Source organism: Bombus huntii, chromosome 8 (assembly GCF_024542735.1).
Source record: "Bombus huntii isolate Logan2020A chromosome 8, iyBomHunt1.1, whole genome shotgun sequence".
Taxonomy (NCBI): domain Eukaryota; kingdom Metazoa; phylum Arthropoda; class Insecta; order Hymenoptera; family Apidae; genus Bombus; species Bombus huntii.
The window spans coordinates 2,610,869-2,633,110 of NC_066245.1; the positions used below are offsets into that span (position 1 = coordinate 2,610,869).

General features: G+C 39.3%; 1 protein-coding gene and 1 long non-coding RNA gene across 38 annotated transcripts in view; both read right to left on the reverse strand.

Annotated features, from left to right (window-relative positions):
• Positions 1–22,242, reverse strand: part of LOC126868784 (twitchin) — a 77,892-nt gene that overhangs the window by 35,992 nt on the left and 19,658 nt on the right. For 10 of the 37 annotated variants that reach the window (XM_050624632.1, XM_050624631.1, XM_050624619.1 and 7 more), the window contains 20 exons: positions 19,220–19,273; positions 19,066–19,122; positions 18,886–18,942; positions 18,698–18,748; positions 18,536–18,574; positions 18,399–18,452; positions 18,244–18,309; positions 18,086–18,142; positions 17,828–17,884; positions 17,640–17,696; positions 17,063–17,107; positions 16,840–16,881; positions 15,436–15,621; positions 15,280–15,294; positions 13,660–13,839; positions 11,500–11,544; positions 5,495–5,642; positions 4,665–4,901; positions 4,319–4,455; positions 148–273 (listed from right to left, as the gene is read on the reverse strand). In XM_050624632.1, coding sequence (XP_050480589.1) covers positions 148–273; positions 4,319–4,455; positions 4,665–4,901; positions 5,495–5,642; positions 11,500–11,544; positions 13,660–13,839; positions 15,280–15,294; positions 15,436–15,621; positions 16,840–16,881; positions 17,063–17,107; positions 17,640–17,696; positions 17,828–17,884; positions 18,086–18,142; positions 18,244–18,309; positions 18,399–18,452; positions 18,536–18,574; positions 18,698–18,748; positions 18,886–18,942; positions 19,066–19,122; positions 19,220–19,273 — 1,710 coding nt within the window. Of the gene's footprint in view, positions 1–147; positions 274–4,318; positions 4,456–4,664; positions 4,902–5,494; positions 5,643–9,013; positions 9,053–9,670; positions 9,710–11,499; positions 11,545–13,659; positions 13,840–15,279; positions 15,295–15,435; positions 15,622–16,839; positions 16,882–17,062; positions 17,108–17,639; positions 17,697–17,827; positions 17,885–18,085; positions 18,143–18,243; positions 18,310–18,398; positions 18,453–18,535; positions 18,575–18,697; positions 18,749–18,885; positions 18,943–19,065; positions 19,123–19,219; positions 19,274–22,242 lie in introns of all 37 variants that reach the window. The other 27 variants (XM_050624615.1, XM_050624614.1, XM_050624610.1 and 24 more) reach the window with 19 other exon arrangements.
• LOC126868820 (uncharacterized) lies at positions 19,975–20,572 on the reverse strand. The gene is made up of 4 exons (XR_007690761.1): positions 20,478–20,572; positions 20,331–20,387; positions 20,137–20,190; positions 19,975–20,054 (listed from the first exon to the last, which is right to left on the reverse strand). It is a non-coding gene; the product is annotated as an uncharacterized LOC126868820 (long non-coding RNA).

Sequence of the window (22,242 nt, forward strand, 5' to 3'; positions counted from 1 at the left end):
GTTCGTAAGAATCAAAGTACGTGTCGAAATTCAAATTCTTCAAATTTTGACCGAAACCGCTATGATGTTGGAACACCCAATCGATGGACAAATATAACAGACTTATAGCTGTCGGAATAAATAGATAAAAAGAAAGAAGAGACTTACGTCCTTTCGGAAGAACCATTTTGGTTTGCAGTTCGGTTTCGAGAAGTTCGCCTCGAAGACCACCTTCTTGTCTTTGCCTTCCTTGGCATATTGGTCCACCAGTGGTTTGAGGAAACTTTCCTGTTTCTGTGAATACGAAAATTCTGTTAGCGAAGGACTCCTCGTTAAGAAATTTCCATCAGATCTAAGAACACCGCCAAGAACGACAACGTTGCTGGGCATACAAGGAAGATGAAGAGTCAAAACGTTTAAAAAAAAGAAGGCGCCACAAACCAACGGATGTCTCGCTAGGCGAGGTAAAAATATGTACAAAATTGCCCCAAAAATAGAGAAAAATTCTCGTCGACGAGGACGAAGCGTTCGAAAGCCGCTGTAGCTGGAAAATTCTAGAAAAAAATAACGGAACAGCACAAAAATAAAATGTCGGCCGTAAAAAGGTTCGATAGAAGATTGTTGTCGAAGATAGTGAGAAGTGACGATGGATGAACGTATATATAATACATATATATGAGAAAGAAGAATAAAAGTTGTCGAAACAGACCGTGTATAAATTTGATAGATTTGAGGAAGAAGGTGAGAATAGAAGAAACAGACGTAGGAGAAGAGAATGAGAGAGATATCGTAATAGACAAAGAGAGAAAGACGAGTGGTCTAGTCGTTGAAGAAACGATAAATAAAGAGGAAAATAGTGAATCGCATTCTCATAAGAAAGAGCGAGAAAGAGCGAAAAATATAGAGATAGGGAGGAATAAAAGTGAAAGACATCGATATCACGCTGGTAGATCGTGAAACTGTGTTTCAAGTTTCAAGTTGTCGAGGAATACGATCCAACCTCCGTCTTGGTGAAATGGTGCAGGGTCGGCCAGTCGGGAATTAATTCGGCGAGAGAGGGTCTACGAGATCCACTACTCTATAAAACAACAAAAATCGTCTACGATCACAGTCTGATTTACTACACGGGTATCTTCTTCGTTGAGGCTGATGGCAGGCAAAGTAAAGCGTAAAAAAAATCGTGTTTTTAATAGAAATCGAGCTTAGTGGTTTGCTTGTGTGGGTAGTCTTCTATTTCCAAATAATTTCAGAAAAATAACCAATGAAAATATTAGTCGTATTAATTTCACTAGTTTAGGACCTGACAAGGACCAACGTTAACGCAATCTTTCATTCGAAAACTTTTCTCCATTAATTTAATCTACGTTATCGAATTATGTCTTTCAACACCGAGGTTGTGAAACATATTTCCTAGTATTAATACTTGTTTCCTCGTTGCTGCTTCTTTCACCCAGCTCTCATTACGATTTTACCAAGTTCCAAAGAAATCGAGCTATTTAGGAAACTATGGAAAATTTAGGAAACTTTTTTTATATCATGAAATTACGTAATACGTAAATTGTTTTACGTTCCTCGATGAATTTATCTCGGTAAATTTATCTGGATTTCTTCAGAACTTGGTAAAATTGGAAGATCTTGGTGGCTGAAGCGACGATGACGAAAAAAGCAAATTTGACGCGTTACTCGATACCAATACGTGGTCCTTAACTGGTTCCCTAACGGAAAACCGTTGAAGCCGAGCTCCTCTAGAAAAAAGAAGCGCAGGCCAAAGCAGGTGAACTCAATGGATCGCGAGAATTTCATCGTTGACACAGCAACCCTGAAGCAAAGAAACTGAAAAACGCGACGGAAAATCTCGCGATCGTCTCGGTCGTGAAACGGGACAATTTACATGTTCCTAGCTTCCTTCGTAGTTCTCGTAAAAGTATCCTTTTACAGGTGTCACATAAAACTGCTTGTATTTGTTGAAGCTTTGCAGGGTGGAAGTGTAGGCGTTTAGTCTGTCCTTCGAAGCTTTTAACCCTTTGGGAACGTGGTATACGCAATGCCAAATTTTATCAACGCGTGTACAAAAGGTACCACGATTATAACTAAACTACGGATGTTTGCGCGAATTTATATTTGTACAAACGCGACCGTAGAAATGGATCCTACAGACATTCGTTTCACCCACCGAATATCACACAGAGCTACGACGATTACTTGTACAGAAGTAACTTGTCATAGAAACGGTGCGTTCATGTTTTAGAAATTCTTGTTTCTTATTTACGTTCCGTGTAATTTTCCGTCTTTAAACTTCCTATAGGTGTATAAACATCCGCGGTCTAATTATAACGGACGCAGTCCAGTTATAACGGTCGAGCAATGGAAGAAACATGGACGGAAGAGATCGTTGAAAAAGGCATCGCGAGCCCAAGGGATTAAAGTAGAATCGAGCGCCAGGAATGAAGAAAACGTTGCTAAAATCGTTTTCGCGAACCTTCTCTTTGATCACTGTCGCTAGTATCGGCCAGTCGGCGATTAGCTCCTGCAAACTTGGCCTGCGCTGAATGTCGAAGACGTCCTGCATGCCCGGCACACACACACGTTCACGTTAATCCCACTCTTGTACGATCCCGGATATCAAGTAGCGGACCACCCTGACGGTTACTTTCATCAAGCTACCCTTCCAGTCGAATCGTTTAAACAACGACGCGTTGTAAATTTCACATAAATTTCCTAATCGATCTACGTGAATTCGCCAAAACGAATTCACCAAATTTCGATAAACGCTTCTTAATTCGCATCAGGGTTTTCCGCGTTAAAACACTTAAAAGACATTTAACATTTAGAGATAATGCTTGCTGCTAGGTTACACACCGTTATTAATAATCGAGCTTCGAGATGCATACCGCGTTAATCATACCTACGAGTGCAATTTTACTCGACAAAGTGCATAGTTTCTACTCATGCATTGTGAACGATGATTTTTTATTTGATCGATAACGAACAAGACTGATTTTTGGTTAATCGATTGTTGGTTAATAAAAATCAATTACTACGTGAATGTGTACGATACGAATCAAATACGTGTATATCGAAATACGAGATTCAAGCGCAGCATTAGCTCTAAACTAGCGTGTGTACGCGTGAATATTACACGGTGCGTGTGCTCTTGTAATTTAGAACGCAACGGTTCTGTCGTCAAAGTTTCGTAAATACAGTTGAGTGTATCGTTTGTTCTTCAGTGTGAGACTTTCGACGCAGTGATAACGTGTAATGTGGATTAGTACGGGGTTTCTGTTTCCACAATTTCTTTCCTTTCTTTTCTTAATCCCTTGAGTCCTCGTTAAAACGATCAAACCTGACCAAACGGATCTACCTGTACAAAAGCAAGATTATATCTATTTGTCTAACCATCTCAGTTGTTTATAATCTTTTTTAATTTCTATTCGCGTATATACATACGTGTAACGTACGAACTAAATGCTCAAAGGATTAAGCCTACCTTTCTTTCAAAATATCGTCGACTTACTTAACGCGAAACATATTTCTTCCAAGGGTTCCTAAAATTGTAGAAAACAGAATGGTATATTAATGCGTCCAAATTGCGTCTCGTCAAAGTCGGGAAGCTATCTACGAGGGGAATGATGCCTGAAAACCTTGAGCCAGCTCCAGTTAGTTTCACCCTTCTTGTCTAGAGAAATTCGAAGGACCTCCTCACCCTCCGCCAAGATCACTATATCCTCCCCGTCTTGATACCAGCTTCTTCCGTGCATCACGAAGTCGCCCAGCGACTACGAAGACAAACTTGTACAAAGAAGAAAGAGACAAACAAAGAACTTGCTACCACCGATGCTATATCATCGATAGCTTTCGAACGTACTATCGATGTATATCTGATTTACGGAAATGTTAAGTTGTCGGTCTTTGTCTTTTCACCTACTTACCAAATAAATCGAGCTTGTCGTCGACTTAAGCTATTACGACGTTATTCTCTAGTACATGTACGTTAATTCTATTAAATTCTCGACCGAAGTTGTGTCGTTGGTTTCGTATCTTACCTAGCGCTTGAAATTCATTTATAATTAAACGATAAGCAATTTTCTCTTTCCAGATAGAACAACAGTATAGACGTAGTAGCATACCGAGCTGTTATTCAATGATCGCAAGTAATCGAGAAATGCAACAGACTTACAACGAATGGACATGCATACCAATAAGGACAAGCTACCTCAAGACATACAAGAAAAAAAAAAAAAAAAGAAAAAAGAAGAAGATTCAAAGTTTCTGATTCGAGGTATTGAATCACGTGATAAGAACGATCTTCGATCGTAGACGAAAGTAATTGGCTACGCACCTTCTCCAACTTTTTCAAAGCCGGCAAAGGTTTCTCGACTTCCTTTAAGTCTACCTTTTCCTGTTCTTGCTCTTCTCTCGCCCATTTCTGGTACTTTCTCTTTTTCAGCATAGCACGGAAATCCATACCACTGGCGTCTGCAATGAAACATCGAGGATCGAAAGATTGACAACGAAGACAGTAACGATTACGATTAAAAACGATTAAGGGTAAGGATCGAAGAATCGAAAATTAAAGATCAAGATTAGAAAAATTAAGAGGAAAATTGGAAATTAAGATCGAGAAGAATCGGAGTAAAAATTGGAAATAGAAGGTTTGATACGTAGAAAGAGAAAAGAGAGTTTACCGGAAACGTAGAGCTGCATCTCGGCAGTGTCCTCGCCATGGATGTTGCTCACGACGATCTTGTATGTGCCCTCGTCGTTGGGCTTCGTCTTCCTCATGCAGAGGGTGATCGTATTGGTCTCTGTGTCCGTAAGGAACTTGAATCGGCCACCTTCGATGATCTCGGTGATACCCTTGTAGAATTTGAAGGTCGGCGCAGGCGTACCTTCCACCCCAACAGTGAGATACGCCGTCGAATCTGAGAAAAACGTTCATCGTATTCGATCGGTCGAGTCGATTCGACAAGGAAATCAACGGAGACGACTTATCGCTACTTGCTCTCTGTTTTGGCTGCTCTGTTCGATCGGAATATTATTCCAACTATTGCATTATTCCAAGTATTACAACTAGCTTCTTCAGAGGGTCGAATGACGCACCGAAATTTTTGCTTACGACGAAAATAGAAATATGTTGGCTTGACAACTAAGTGATTGCGGATTTTGTCAATACTACCTAATGACAAAATCCGCAATCACTTAGTTGCCAAGCCAATAGAAATACAGCGAGACAAATGAACATTAACAGAGAATAAAAATTGTTTGTATAGGAATACAGATACGTTAATATAGGAATGTAGGAATATAGAGATAATGTTCCTATCGAACACGGTATACAACCAGAAGGCTCAAGTAATATTGGATTTTTTATTCTAATTTTTTTAAAATTTTATCATTACCACGTAATGACAAAATTCGCAATCACTTAGTTGCCAAGCCAATAGTAATCGCAGAAACTCGGGCCACGGAAGCCTTGAAGTTTCAAAGGAGAGAAGGTGGAACGTAGGTAACGTACCTTCGACGGCGGAATATGATTCCTGAACATCGACGATTTGAGGTGGTCCCGGTGGTCCGACATCTCGAAGAGGTGTGCTCGGCTGATTGATCTTATTCTCGAGGTCCGCCACGCTGGGTCTTCTGACGTCCGCACTCGGACGACGACGCTGTATCAATCGATCATCGATGAATCATAAACCATTTACATCGTTCCCTTTGTTTATTTTTATTTTTTCGCTTGAAAAAGCGTTGCAAGCTTTCGGAAAAAGCAAGCAAGCTGAAGTGATCAAGTACGTGACTTTCGTCGCCTTACCTGCGCTTCCTTGATTTACCTGGTCGCGATAACTGCATACGGCAACTCACGAAATTATTAACACGCTCGTAACTATATTATTTGTCTGTTACACGAAACATTTTCAAAATAACGTTGTAACGAGGTCGAGCTATCGTATTGATAAAGTTTGAAACATATCTGAAAGTATATACGTGAACGTTTACCGCAGATACGTGTATATATATTTGGTATATAAAATTACTACGAAGCACGAATCGCCGTCTTAAACGCAAAGTAAATGTCGAGGACGATTGCATCGAAATTTCAAAATATTTCGCGTTCGTATTTGTGCAAATATCGAAAGATTTCCGTGAGTCGCTGTAAATATTCGCAACAGGTAATACCGTGACTCGGACGAAAGTCACGACTCGTTCGAAGCTCGGTGCTCTCATGCAGTGTGCGTGGTGCTAATTATTAATCATGCATTTTAGTCACACCGTTAACCTACGTAATTAGTACAAAGCGTTATCGTTAACTGTTATTCACAATATTAGTGCAAGTAAATCGGAGCCGTAAAACGAGGTCAGTTTTGTACAGGTTCATATTCTTTGGAAACGCGATTAAACGGTGGAACGGAAATTTGTTTCGTCGGCGAAATATCATAATGTATGCATCGTTCGCGTTTCTATACTTTCACAGTCTCTTATGATGAAAAATCTCCGTTAATCGGTCTGCCGTGTACAAAGAATGTGTCTGACCACGTTCGGGTACTCCTGAGGGTTTAACGTACTCGTTAGCTAAAGTAAATTCGAGGGTCCTCCAAGAGGCGTTTACCGATCATTCGAACTGATCTATTTTTTGGCTCGATCGATGCAAAAGAATTTCTTTACTCGAATACCTCGAGCAGAATCCTCGAGTATACGCAGGAGAAGGAGAGATTTTACATATGTACGTTTGTATGCTTTTCCATTCTGGTTCCACAGCTCGTTGTTACGATACGATACAATGAATGGCGAAGAGAACCAGAATGATTTGTGATCAGAATGTACAGGGTACACATAGGATACATATAAATGAAAGGTTTCCGAGTTACGTGGAGAGGATGTTTTGCTTCGTCGATGCCGAATCGATGAGAATTCGGCGCGCAATTTTCACCAGTTGATCAGTCACAAGGTTAAACCTAGCGCTACGAGATTAAGACTCAGTACGAAGAATCTCGTGTCTTAATACGTGAGAAGAGCTTCGCTGCGAAACAATAAGTAAGTACGCATAAAAACTCGGTAGCTATTGTTCGTTGCGTCGATCGACAATACATTTTTCTCATACGCTAATCGTAAAAATTCTCCACGTTTTTTAACGTGTACGTTTTTCTACACGATGGCGACGAATCTTTTATAAATTATACCATCGATATGGTATAAGCTGAACTATCGATCGATGCGTTCTGCACAACTAGAACCATGTAACAATGATGCGTGCAAATAAAAAATGTGCTCTTTCACTGGGATTATAAGTGTTCGTTAAATCACAGAGCGTTCAAGCTTCAACCGCGAATCTTTTATTTGCATCGCTGTTTCATTCGGAGGGTACTCGATGCGCAAGTGGAACTTTCGTGACGCTTACGAAATTTCTCGGTCGTCGTCACGCCATCGCTGTTAGATACAATTGCTATACACGAAGGCATGGTTAATAAGACATATATAGGAACACAATCGATGAGATGGAGAAATACAATGGATTGTGACGAAAAACAGAGAGAGCGTGAGCGAGAGAGAGACAGAGAGAGAGAGAGAGAGACACACACAGTTGACAATTTCTAAAACGAACTGAGAAGACGAAGAGGACGGGGAAAGGAAAAGAAGGAGGAATCACTATCGACACAGTTTTACCACCTTTTTCGTTGTTTAGTTACACTATCGCGACTCCATTACCGCATTCCTCTATGTGGATTATTTACGAAAAGGCACATCGAATAGTACAATATGCACGGGTACGACGATACACATAAAAAATAAAACACATAATATTCGCGATTGGTGAATAAACAAATTAATAAACAAATGAACGTCGTACCTATGGTTATAACAGAATCGATCGCTAACACATAGCATGGTGAGAGCACGGTGAATAATTACATGTATACTACTCTTGTTCGCGAGAGATTAGCATTCGTATCACATTTTCATAACAAGCAATGCTCGGTTTTAACTTATACATATGTATATCAACCGTGCTGCGATCTTCGACTATCAACTGTATCTCGATGTTGCTGTCAATTCAACGAGTTCTAGGAAAACGTTCGACGTGAAATTATTAAGTTGTCCGAAAAGTGTCTTTCTTTTACAGACGCATTCTCGTACAAACGTGAAACCTAATCTGTCGAACGTTGTAATCCTTATCTTGATAAATAATTGATAAAATAAAATGGATCGTACGTAATTTGGTAAAATAATATAAAACGAAAAATGTTGTGCATCCATCATTTCCTTATAAAACGAAAGAAACTTTTCGGATGATCTAATACAAGAAGAAACGACGGACAAGAAGAGGAATTTTCTCGTATTCTGTTAAAGAAAGAGGTTTGTACGCTTGAATCGAAAACCACCGAAAGAACGCAGCAGGGTTGCGTCTCAAACAGGTCGTAGCAGCATAAAAATCACGGATAAATCGAAATCTTCAACGTGAAAGTTGAGCAACTTTGTCCGACTAAACCGTACTTAAGCTACTGCGGCTTGTTTGACACCGAACGACCGATACTACTTTAAACACGAAAAATAGATGCGTAAATTTGTACATAAAAAAAGAAACAAATATATATTGCTACGGATGGAAACATCGAGTGAAATAAATATTTCTTACCACTATCTAATTTCTACGTTCTCAATATACATAGTATTCGCTCGAATTAAGCAAACGTTTATACTACATAGCTGCGGGACGTTTCGACTGCAAATATACCGTGTTTAGTCGACGAGCAAGTACTAGACGAGCAAGACAAAATTATCCGTAAAATAAATAAACAAAGATAGACGCGCGAAATTTATCGTCGACTAGGCACGAGAGGCGCGTTTACTCGCTGGGAAACGTCCGTTGAGCGGTTTTTGCAAAAACTATGTACAGACGCGCATTGCGAACAATTCGGAGCTTTGCGGCACGCATCAAAAATGAAAAAAAAGAGAGATGAAAAAAAAAAGAAGAAAAAGAAACAGACATATGTTGGATACAACGCGTTCTGTAATTTGAAAGACAGTAATATGAGCTAACCTCTTTCCCCTGCAGTTCACCAGGACGGCCGGATTTATTCTGTACGTGGTGCGTGAAAAATGGAAAAAAAAAGTAGAAAGTAAAAAACAAAGAAAAATCATTTGGGTGACAAAGTCAGAAGGGGGCGGGGGATTCGAGACGTCTGACAGGGAGATTCTTATCGGAGAAAATAAGACGGATTTACGTCTGATTGCCAGTGTACTCTCTCGAACACGTAGAAACGGGCCTCGATGGTAGAGATAGCGGGGAGTGGACAGCAGCGGCGGCAGCTTCAAAAAATTTAACTAAAAAAAGGGTGGTATAGTCGGAAAATTAATATTATCGGCGTTCCATGGTGGTATGCGGCATTTTCTGCGTGTCCTGCGCCTGGCAATTCAACATTCGGCTTGTGGTTTTATAGCTTGTCGTTGTTAAACTGCTCTTTGATAAATAGTATAGCTGTACTCGAGGGAATCCAATTCAAATCCATCGTGGCTGGGTCAGGTGTGAGCGGTTGACAAAAATAGATTTACAAAAAAAAAAAAAAAGAGATGTATGAAAGTAGTGAGAGCAAAAAAAAAATCGAAGTCGTAGAAGTGAGAAACATATAGAGAAAGATCTGGCAGGTAATGCTATTCGGGCAGGTAAGCTTTGTGTTATAGCGAACACAAATCTCACCTTAGCTTCAAGCACCTCGCCGGGACGTAACTTTCCCAACTGCAAAAAATTATAGAGACCATCGTGAGCATTGTGCGTGTACATCGGTTAGTCGCGCGATGTCTTCCGATATCCTTTGTTATCGCATACTGTATCCAAATACGTCGTAGACAAAACGGAGACGGGGAACGTGGGCAAACCTTTGGCAGCGAGATGTCCTTCGAATCGCAAGTTCGAGGTAACAAAATACAAAAACAAAGAGAAAAATACACGACGTCCAAAAACTTGGGGAAAATGTCGAAGGGAAAAGAGAATTTAAATAGAGGATGATAAAAAAGAGGTAAAGGTAAACTAGCGACAGACGAATACAAGGTTGCCGAAGTTATTCGACGGATATTCTTCTTAACGACACCTGGCCAATTAATTCACAACACATCGGCGGTGCTAGATTCCGTTTTGGTAGAAGTGAGCGGTGTACGTCAGCCAACGCAAGTGCCGTTAAATCAAAGACGGACTTACGCAGTTTCGCATTAAGTAAAGTTCAACGTCTATTTGCCACGACAGTGATTTATCACGCTCTAGAAAGAGACATTGGGGAGTGTGCGGCGATCGAGTTTCTCGCTTGTTCGCAGCCTCGTTGACCGTTATCATCGTCGATGATTCGAACGGCCACGATCCGAGAAAATCGGTCTGAGAATCCGTGGCGTGTCCGCGAGACTCGGCTAGAAATAACGATAAAGCACTGGTTGGATCGCGGACGCGTTTGATTAATCGATGGCAAGTATTAAATGTACAGAGACATAAATCACGGTCGTCCTTCGTGTCCGGCAAATTGATAGTTTTACCCGACCGTTGGCAGCAAGGTAACAAGTGTTGCGACTGCTTAGAACGCATTCCTACTGCGAGTAAATGATATATACACGTACGTAGGTAAGGGTGAAGTGGTATACGTTCGAAAGTAACCAGGTTTCATGCGTCGTGGATGTTTGTCGCTAGCCTGGGCATTTGTTAACGCCGACGCCTGTCCTTTCGGAACGATGTTTGCCAAAATGTAATCTACGATTTGTAATATACGCGAACGGGAATACGAAAGTTTATACACCAATGATTTAAGATCGTTGAAACGTCCGTTTCGCGCCAGACACGCCTCGGATGATTCTTTCGTTGTTATCCTTGCGACTGTTGTTGTTGTTGTTGTTGCTGTTATGATTATTATCATTGCTATTATTATTATTATAATTATTAACATCCTTACGATTAACGATATTAATATTAAAGTAATAAATAATCGTGGAGTGTAGAGTGCTGAGAGATTCGGTTGCAACATATCCGTGCCAGGTGCAGTGGTGCGTTGGTGCAATAGTGCAATTGGTGCATACTTCCACGTCAATAATTATTAATTTATAGAAGAGAATGGAGCCGAGGTTTTCTCGAATCGATGCGTCTCGATGGAACCTGTGCTCGTACGAACGATCCCGCGCCAAATTTCCAAATCTTCTCGTGTCGAATTGTTCGAACGTTAACACTCGAGATCTCGAGAGGAGAAGACGCAAGAGAAAGAAGGAAGATTTTTCGGGCGCGAGATCATTGAAAATGACATATCAAGTAAGTAAAATAAATTGGCGATAGAAGATGAGAAATGAGCAGGCAAAGTCGAACGAAGAGACGAACGAGTAGAGGAACTGTGCTTTCGGCAGACGCGCTCTTCGTTCAACGTTCCAATAGGTGTGTGTTTGTAAAAGAAGTAACGTGCGAGTAAAAGAACAAGTGAAAGTGAAATAAGTGCATTGGTAGTCGAGTAAGGTTGCAGACGAGGCATTCGCTTTCCCATTTCCAGTGATTTTCCTCACCTTGCGCTCGTCCACCACCTCGCCTGGTCGCAGCTTTCTATTCTCCTATGAATCAAACTCTTCTTTACTAATCTGTATCGTTTCGAAAGTCGCTGTACGTGTACGCGCTTATACGCACGCACATCCATGCACGTGTGCATTACCATCCATAACTATCTGGTCACTTCCCAACTATCGCAAATACATCAAATACGCTTGAAACGAGCCTCGATTTAATCCCGATTTTTCCTCTTGTCTCGCGCAACCGTATACTCGCACGGTTAACAAACATCGATGAAAACGATAGTTTATATTAATTCGAATAAAGATTCGAAAACTTTGTACGAATTTTACGAAGCTTGCCAACTGTATCGCTTCGCTTTAAACATTTAATTAACGTGCAGAGACGAAGCTAGTAACGCGAAGAGGCAAAGAATTAGCGGCTCGGTTCTTCCATCGCGACGATATCGAAGATATGATAAAGATATGAAACATCCGATCAAATTATATCGGGTGTCCAAATATTTATGGACGATAGTTAGAGATAAACGTGTGGTGCGACGAGGACGACTTTCATTTTATCCTTCGAAGATTCATTTTGCTTGCATGTGGTTCCTTGATCCGCTTACTTTCCACGCTGCATCGAAGACTCGTAGCTAAGATATCTCGCGAAAGACGAGAAGGGTATTATGGTAAGGGGAAAGTGGTTTTTCAGAAGCTGGGCTGTTTGGACGATTCACGAGTAGGATTGCTTTACTAGCTTTGCTGACACTAATATCAACGTACACACCCGACACGTAATTTCGTATCGTCAGACAAACACGTCGGGGGTTCACGTGATTGGACATCTAGCTCTAAGACTATCACGATTGGGATCACTAAATCACTGACGTTGCTACGAAACTGCAAAAAAACTCCAACAATTCTAGGGCTAACCAGCAGTAGCCACTGATCTACCTACGCTTTTATCTAGTTCTGTACACGAGCTAACGTTTTCTATAGTTTAGAATCTTCATGTTTCGTCTTTTTCTGGTTACTCAAACTCTCAATTTTACAAAAAAAAAAAAAATACTACGTTTAGCCAACAGTCTAAGGATAAGCGACTTTGTTCGGTCAACAGTAGAAATTTCGTTTGTTCAATCGATCGTTCGTACGAATCGAAAGAAAAATTGAGAGTACGAGTAACCTACGAGCGTTCCCCTCGAACGATCCGTCGATTTGCTCCGTTAAAACGTTACTTTTCGTCACCAGCAGCAACGAAATCGAGTGATCGCATTGCGCGCATTATTCGAATCCTTTGATACGTTAATCTGTCGTCGTTTATGATGTACGTATCACCGATTTTAGACGTTGGACACGCCCAGTCAGTCGCGAATCAAAAATTAGTAATGAGTAATTGAACAAAAATAGGCTCGAACGCGTCTATTTCTGGAAAGGTATTAAATATCACGAGCTATTAAGAACATTGCTTGGCAATCTGACAAAAAGACGTTGATTAACGAGTTTTACGATCAAATTCGTTACCGATCTAAAAGCTTCGATCTTTCGTCGTCCAGACGAACACGTTCCGGAGCAAATCGCTTTTCGAGGCGGACTGGCTGCGATGGTACCGATTTTAACGGCGATCAAAACGATCGAATAAGCGAACAATCGAACGGTTGGATGGCTGAATAGCCGAATAGTCGAATAGTCTTTTACCCTTTCGGTTTTCGTTCAGAAAATTGTACCATCGTCTTGTAGCAATCGCGTTTAGATATAAAATTAGCTTAAGGTGTAGGAGACAACTGGAAGTCGCCCTTTAGTCGCAAATCAAGAGGAGTATGAAACAAATGACAACGATAATGACAAATAGACGAATGGTCAAATGGAACAATAGAAATTATGGTAGTCTCGAAGGCTATTGAAAAAATCCAAAGTTGCGCGAATGATCGAATGATCGAACGAGACAGTCAAGAATTTCGTATAGCTGCGTCTTGAGGGTTGTGAAAGAGATGGAGAGATAGGCGAATAGTAAAACAGTCGACTAGTCCGATGCAGAATGAAATTTCACGGAATCGCGAAAGTTAGCAAACTGGTTGGATGATACGCGGATCATCGTAAACGATACCATCGCAGCTGTTCACTCGATAGTCCAAAAGCGTAATCGATATACCTCGCGGATAAACACAATCCGTAACATACCTCGTCACTGATAATCAAACTGGGTCTGCGACCCAATTCTTCGGGTGGTATCAAGGATCCCCGTCGACTGGTTGTGCCGCTGCCGGGTATCAGGGAACTCCTTCTGCTTCCAACCGGCGTTACGTCTTTGATAACTTCGATCTTCGGTGCTTCGGGTGCTTTGATCTCTGGCACCTTTGGCTAAGTACGCGAGAAAACCAATTATCAATTCCGACTGCGTCGTATTTCGAATTTGAGAAAGTAAGCGATAGCTGAAGCGAATTCGCGGCCTAACGATACTCGTTCGTAGAAGAATCCGCATATATCGGGTAACCAAGAAAGCTTTGGCGTTATTAAACGTTGAAAGAGAAACGCGTAAGCAACGTAGAAAGAAGGTAATTTATCGGTGAAAATAATTATTCTCGGCTAATGAAGCAAGCTTTATAAATGCCACGTTTATCAAAATTATAGTCTACGGAATTGAAGAACTTTTGCAACGCCGTTTTCACAGTCGGTGTGTTTGCTGAGCGCAAATTTAAAAGATAAGCGATCGCCCGACATTTCCGTCCTAGCGTTTGTATTTTCTCAGGGATCACACGCGCGGACACGACAATCTCGCATCGTCTTGCACAAGTAGAATGCTTTTGTGCTTCGCTAATATCGTCTGCAACGTTATTTTACAACAGCTTCTTCAACTGTCTACGAGCAAAGTAGGTACAATATTTGCAGTAACAGTATGCGGAGAACGTAGCGATTCGCAATGAACGAGAGAAAAAACACCAGAACTTTCTTCAGTTAACGTCTCTCCTAAAGATCCGGAGAAACTGAAACAATGCATGAAAGCACGTCTGTCGGATTTACCGAAGGATCGAGAACCGATGAAACTTGATCGTCGACGGCTCCTAGAACGCGATCGCGATCACGATCGTGCTGAGATCAAGACTGAATCGAGACTGACCGGCCTGCCGCGAGAAATCAAAGCGAAGAGATACGGTCGGGCACAAACGGGTCGCAATAACACCGAAAATAGCGATCGACATTTTCTCCATCCTAATTTTCAAGTCGAAAAATTAGAGATCCGAGGGGGGTGATATACGAGCGGTTATTTGCCAAAATAGTTCCCCCTCTTTCGCGGGTATCCGGATGCAGGGTGGTGGTGGACACGGGACCCATCGGTTGCCAAACGATCATTTTATTCGTTCGATTATTAGCGCTAGCATAGAGGCGCGTTGCGTTAATTACGTTTGAAAGAAGATCGAACCAGGATTACCGGGCTATTTGCGTCGGCGATCTTTTATCCGCGGCAAACCACGACCGAGACCACTTGCTAATCCGCCAGCAAGGATTTCGTGTCACCGTATCGTCTACGACCCTGAGCGTAGCCTCTGCTAAACGCCGATTAATATTAGACGAATAGACGAACTCGCGAGAAAAAACTGCTCGACCGTTTCTCTGAGTTAATCGCTACCTGATTTCCAACTTTAACTCTGCAATTTGTAATCGAGCTTACGGAATTCCAGGAATCTCGATCGATCGTACTTAGGCGCGACGTTGCAAAACTCTTGTCATTCCTGAAGTAAAGCGAAGCAGCTTGGCAAAATCGTTTTCTTATTCTTGCATTAATAACGAGCCATTACTCACCTTGGAATCGAACTTCTGCCCGCCGCGTGAAAAGAAAAATCATTAGTAGTGGAATGAACGACGTTTGATCTTATTAAATTAATTATCGATACAAAGTAAACATACTTGATCGATTTAACGCAACAGAATGAAAAATGAGAGCAACGTTTCTCTTACCTGCGTGGCTGGTCTGTCCAACTTGGTTTTATCTCGAGGCGCGTACTCCCCGAATTCGAATTCTTGCGGCTTCTCCAAAACCGGTCGCTCGTAATCTGGAATCTCCGGAAGCTCGTAATCCTTGTCCTTGCTGGCTTTTCTCACTTTCGTCTTCTTAGCTTCCACCTTTTCCGTCTTCTCAGTTTTCTGCACCAATGGTTTCCGATTAATTTCTAGCGTGGACGATTTCGTCGATGAAAATCACTCGGGAAAACACGATAAGTCCGTTGATTTTCTGATTGTTATCGCTATTCTCGCTACTTTCTCGCTGTTATAATATACTAACTCGTGGCTATGAAACCACTGAACATTTAGAAACGAAGGGCAAGTTAACGATGGAGCATATTGAATTTTAAAATTACTCGTGCGAAGCGAGAAAACGTAAGTTATCGTGGTCTTCCCTCGTGATCTTCGTACATTGAAGCCGTTCGATAGAACAAAGAGCGACAGATAGAACATCGATTTCAGCATAGAGAATTCGAGTCGAGGAGCAAACGTTTTGTACAGCCAAATAGCCGAGATACCTTGAAGATTGTTATTATATTAATAATAATATTCGTATAGATTGAATTAATCGGTTTGTTAACGATTCACCGAGCTTTCAAGAATTGAGAAAGTGAGAAAAATGAGAAGAGAGAGTCTTCGAATTATGCACAGTACCTTATACTTTGTGTCGTTGTTATCAACATCGAAAGAAGAGACTAAGCGTAGAAAGTTGTCGAAAATTGGAGGAAACAGTACCGCAGTAAGAGAAGGGACATATCGAATAATCGAGATTGTGAAATTTAATGAGTAGAATTAATAAGTGGAAAGAATCGTCCAGAGTGTGAAAAAGAATTTTTCATAGTAACAGCGAAAGTACTTAGAACGATCGTAGATTCGAAGAATAAGTAAACAGCCAGTGTATATACATATTATGTAAATTTGAAATATTATGTAAATTTGAAATATTATGTAAATGTCAATGCATAGAGAAGAGAGAGAGAGAAAGAGAGAGAAAAAAAAGAGTATAGTGTACGTATATTTAGATTCCCATTCACGGGAATACCTTCAACTCAACGATAACGCCATTCTCAGGTTTTTGAGGTACTTTTGGCTCCCTCGAAACCGGTTTAAGTTGAATAGATTGAAAGTTCTCGGCTTTAATTTCGTATTTTGGTGGTTTACGCAGTCCGAATTTCTCCACGTTCGTCTTGGGTTCCACTGGCTGCATTTAACGTATCGTTTATTCCAAACAATTTCCAACGAGAATTTACAAATACCAATCCGAATATAACGAAGTTTCGCCTCGTAAATAAGCACCGCGAAACAGTAAAAGTTCATCTATCAATTACGAACAATTCACGGGAAAAAGAAGATACACACCTTCAGTTCTACTTTGTTCAACGTCTTTGCTTCCTCCTCGATCTGTAATTTAAGAAAGTTAAGAATTAAATTAGCGAACGAGAAAGATCAAGGTTTTGAGTTTTTGCTTAATTCGTTGATATCTATCGTAAGATGTAAGTAATAATTTTTATATCGTTTTGGTACGATACGAGCGAATGTATCAAGATAACACAGATATTTGTATACTTGTACATATATCTACCTTTGTCGTAGGTTTCAGGCTGACTTTTCTGAGCGGTTCCTCTACCTGTGAAAATACAAAATAAAAAGTCATTCGTGGGGATAACTTCAAGAGATTTTGCCAGCGATAATTTGTAAAAAATCATGATTCGATGAATTGTTATATTTCTTGTTACGGTGACATTCGTTCTCACAGATTGCTGAAAAGAGTATGAATATGTTACTTAGTATGATGATTCGATTTAATCTTTGCTGAAAAGATTAAAAATAAATTAATTAAATTAAATTAAATTAATTTAGTTCGTGAGATGAAAAATTGAATGTAAAGAAGTTACGCGATACACACGCCTGTGCGAATAAACCCTGTACGTGTTGTAGTTACACGTGTCCGTAAGATGAAAAATTGATGCGAAGAAAGTTATGTGATGATACACACTTGTGCGAAAAAATGCAATTTGTGCCGTGCAGTAATTAAGAGTGTCGTGTCAGTTTACGGGCAAATGTGAATTGTGTTGTGGTGCGTTCTCTCAGCTCGTGTTCGTGTGAACATGTTCGCGAACAGTATTACTATAAAAACGCGATAGATTAACTTTGTGTACCTTTGGTATTTCGGGTTTACCAAGCGTGGTTTTAGGTTTCAGGGCAGGTTCTTCCTTCTAAAAAAAATGCAATCACGTGACTATTCGTGTTCGTATAAAAAAAAGATAACGCGTAACAAGATTTGGTATCTAAGCAAAAGAAGAAAAAAAGAAAGTCTCGTATTCAAGCAAAAAACGATCTCATGTACCTTAGCCTCCTCGGGTTTACCAAGTGTGGCCTTAGGTTTCGCAGCAGGTTCCTCCTTCTAAAAAGAGTAAATATGTCAAGGATAGTGTTGGGAAAACTAAGAAAAATTGTGTATACAAACAAATTTCTTCTATATAGAAAATGCAGTTGCGTGACTATCCGTGTTTATATAAAGAGAGTGTAACGCGTGAAAAAATTGTGCATCTAAGCAAAAAAAAAAAAAAATTTCTATATTCAAGTAAAAAACAATCTCGTGTACCTTAGCCTCCTCGGGTTTACCAAGTGTGGCCTTAGGTTTCACAGCAGGTTCCTCCTTCTAAAAAGAGTAAGTATGTCAAGGATAGTGCCAGGAATACTTAAAAGAAAAAAAAAATCTGTCTACGCGAAAGGAATGACTTTTAACGTGGTGTTGTGTACCTTCGCCTCTTCGGGTTTATCAGCGGGTGTTTTGGGTTTCGTTTGCGTTTCGACGGGTTCCTCTTTCTAAAAGTTAATAATCTCGATAATGGAATCGTTCAAAAAAAAAAAGATATCGCGTCTACGTCTAGGCAAAAAGTATGCGATTTGTGTACCTTAGTCTCCTCGGGTTTACCGAGAGTGACCTTTGCTTTGGGTGGCTCTGTTTTCTAAAAATCAATCGTATCGTGTGAGGTATTTGTGAGGCGAACATCGATAAATAGTGTATGTATGTCGTATAGGTTTTATGTACCTTGGGTTCTTCTACTTTGGGTGTGGGTTTGAGTTCCTCCTAAAATTAATGGACGTGAACTTAAAGTATTTGAATATGATTCAATCGATACGTATCGTGTATGATGACGTATATACGATATGTAAACTGTGTGTACGATAAAATTGCGTGTTCATTTTGTACCTTCTTTTCTTCCTTTCCAACGATTTTAGCTTTTGTGACGGCTTCCTGCTTCTAAAAAAGTATAGAAACGATCAGATTTATTCGCTGTTCGTTAGTACACTCGCGTTAATGCAAGCAACGGCTAATACTCGATATTTTTGATATTTTTCAAGAGTAACGCTTTCTAATTAGGAAATACATTTATATACCTTCGTCCCGTTGGAAATACTGTCCTTTTGTATAGAATCTAACGTAGGTTCTTCGTCCTGAATAACATTCGTACGAATGAATGAAATATACAACAGATAAAGAATAAAAAATAAACAAATAGAAGAACCGTAACAAACTCGTGAGATATTGTAAACTATTGAGTTCTTTATTCCCTGTACCTTAGACCCCTCTGTTGACTTTGTCGATGACCTACGTCGTGTGAGCGGTACTTTTTTCTAAAATTGCAAACGAAGAAACAAAAATTATAAATATACGAGTCGCGTGCTGGATTAATCAAATTGTTGAAAAATAATAATAAAAAAATGCTGGTACCTTGCTCGCTTCGTCAAGTTTGCGAGAGGTAGATTTTGGTTTCTCTTCCTCTTTCTAAAATGATCAAAATTAATTGCAGTTTCTTCCTATTAAATTATTCGTCGTTGTGCCAATGATACGTGATATGCACGTAGGTGTGCGTGTGTATGTGTATGTGTATGCGCTAGCGTTCAAAAATATCCAGACCTTTGCTGATTTTCAACGAGATGTATTTCGGTTACAAAATTACGAATGAATCAGAGTACAATAATTTTATTCTTTTGAATCATCATAGCGTATATTTATTGAACGATAGCGTGCGTGCATGTATAATATATATGTAATGTTGTAATATTTTTAGAAATCTAAATTCTATAGAATTTACATATATATATATATATATATATATATATATATATATATATATGTCGTATATCGTATTATGTACCTTGTCCGTCGTGACTTTTTTACGAGTTGTTTTTAATTTCGGTTTAACTTTCTCCTAAAAGAAAAAAAAAGAAAAAAAATGTATGTTTCACTTTAGTTTTCAAGTGTTGAGAGACAGAAGAGTATCGATGCTATTCTACCTCTATATCGTCAATCGATTCGATCGAAGGCGTTTCCGATTTATCTTTCAGTGTATCGGGTTTGTCATTTGTTTCATTTAAATTTGTTTTCCAAGTGTCCTAAAACATGGTCGGTTAATACATATTAAAAAGAACAATAAAATAAAAAAATATATTAAAAAACAATTTTTGTATGTTACAATTTCGTTCTGATTATTTGTGTAGTGCGTATCTACCTCGGGTACTGTGTGCTGTGTCCGTGATAAATCTATGCTAGTCTTTTCTGGCACCTAAAATATTATTCGTTTATAATTCGTTCATACCGAACGACAATTTTTCATCATCGAAATTTTAATCAAACGAATCATGTACCTTTCTCCAAATTGATTTAATTTCTGGTTCTTGTGGCCTGTCTGCCCAGATGTCCTACAAATCGTGTATTCGATCATGCGTATATATTCGGGTAAATTTTGAATAGTGTACGTCAAAAATGAGAGAGAAAGAAAAAAGAGAAAACGAAGAGGAGATGAAAGAGAAGGAAAAAGAAAAAGAAAAAAGAAAACTACCTCTATTTCATTATTTGGCTCTTGTATAGTCGGTTTAGATGTAATCTTTGGCATATCCTGTAAATGCGTATACGAAACAAAATAAAATAAAAAGTAGTGAATTAAAAATGTGTTACTGAATATTACAATTTATATACGCTCGTGTACCTTAACTTTCTTAATGGGTTCAATTTCAAAATCACCTGGTCTATCTGGCCAAGCATCCTGAAATTTGCTTATCTATTAATATCTATACTTTCTCTATGCAATGCGATGTACAGTAAAGCCTCTCGTATTCCAACAGAATTTAGCACCAAATTTCTTTGATTAATTCTGTTACAAATACCATTGTTATACTATGAAGAATGGATACTGTGAAATTTTTGTCTTCGAGGCTCTACTGTATTGTAAAAAAAAGTAACTACCTCTGCTTCGTCATTCGATTCTTTGAATGGCACATTAATTTTAGGCTGTGACTCATCCTATAACGAAACAAAAGTTGTATCAAAAGAACAGTAATCGTACGCAAGGAAAGAATTAATAGCAAAGTTCTACCTCGGTGTTTCTAATTAATTTCCTTTCAGGTATGCTTGGTCGTGGATCGGTGGAAACCTAAAATTGTTTTCGTTTAATGTTCACGATCTTTCTCGTTTTTTCTGACGATGCGAATGAAAACGTGAAATGTAAAAAGTTTAGTCGTATAAAATATAGTGTTATACCTCGTGTATTGTATCTTTACTAGTACTATGGGTTCGTGGTGCAGACTCGTGTAATGACTTTGGAACATCCTAAAATTGTATTTTTATAAGTAATCACCAATTGACTGAAGGTACTGATTAAAAAAAAAAAATCGAATTCATCCATTCTGTACCTCGTATTTACGAACTGGTAATTCGTCGCGTTCGGTATGCTCTGGTCGTGATTTTTCCTACAAACAATTTTGCACGATAAAAGAATATAAAAAAATGCTGATAAAAAGGTATCTACCTTGACGTTAGATTCCTCAGGAATTTTATATTTAATATAATCTGGCTGTGATCGTTCCTACAAACAATTTTGCACGATAAAAAATATAAAAAAATTCTGTCACGCTTAATGCCGATAAACAAAGATATCTACCTCGATGCTTGGTTTTTCAGGGAATTCGCGTGTGACGAGTGACGAATATTTTACATTTAGCGTGTCCTATAATTGGATTTAATATTGGTATATTAATCAATCGTTCTGTAACACGAAAATTGCAAATTTTTATGTATTCGCGTACCTCACTTTTTCTAATGGATCTTATTTCCGGCTCTCTTGGCACTGAAGCCCAAATATCCTATAAACACGATTTGTCATGAGCATGTGCGTCTTTCATTGTAATATCAAATCATTTTTTTTTTTTTAAAGAATCGTTTACCTCGATATCATCGTCAGGTTCGGGCTCGTAATATCTAATACTATCTCTCGGTGCGATCTATAATGTCAGTATGTATATTTTAATTTCCAACAAATTCTATGTTTTACATTCTCGCGAATCTGTAGTGTGTATATTTAGTGTTTTGTGTACCTTTACGTGTTGTGTTGGTGTTAGCGTAGGTCTAAACTTCGGGGTCTCTCTATCTGCCTAAAAGTCCAAAATAATAAAAAAAAAAAAAATTAAAAATTGGTAAATTATATTTTTTTGCTGGAAAAGAATCGTTTCGTTTGTTTGGCAGATCGTATCGAGGATGTAGTTCAAGGACAGAAATCCTATCAAAAGCTCAACATTGAAATAGAAGTTACCCTTGCTGGATAGCGTGTCAGTGAAATAGATCTATGTCATAAGTAACACGCTGTGAGTCGGAGCTGTCGTTGACAACGACTACTCGGTTTACGTACTACGTTAAGTGAACGCGCCTCATCTTACGTTTTTTCTAAAAGTTCATGCTACTAATTACTTAAAAATTAT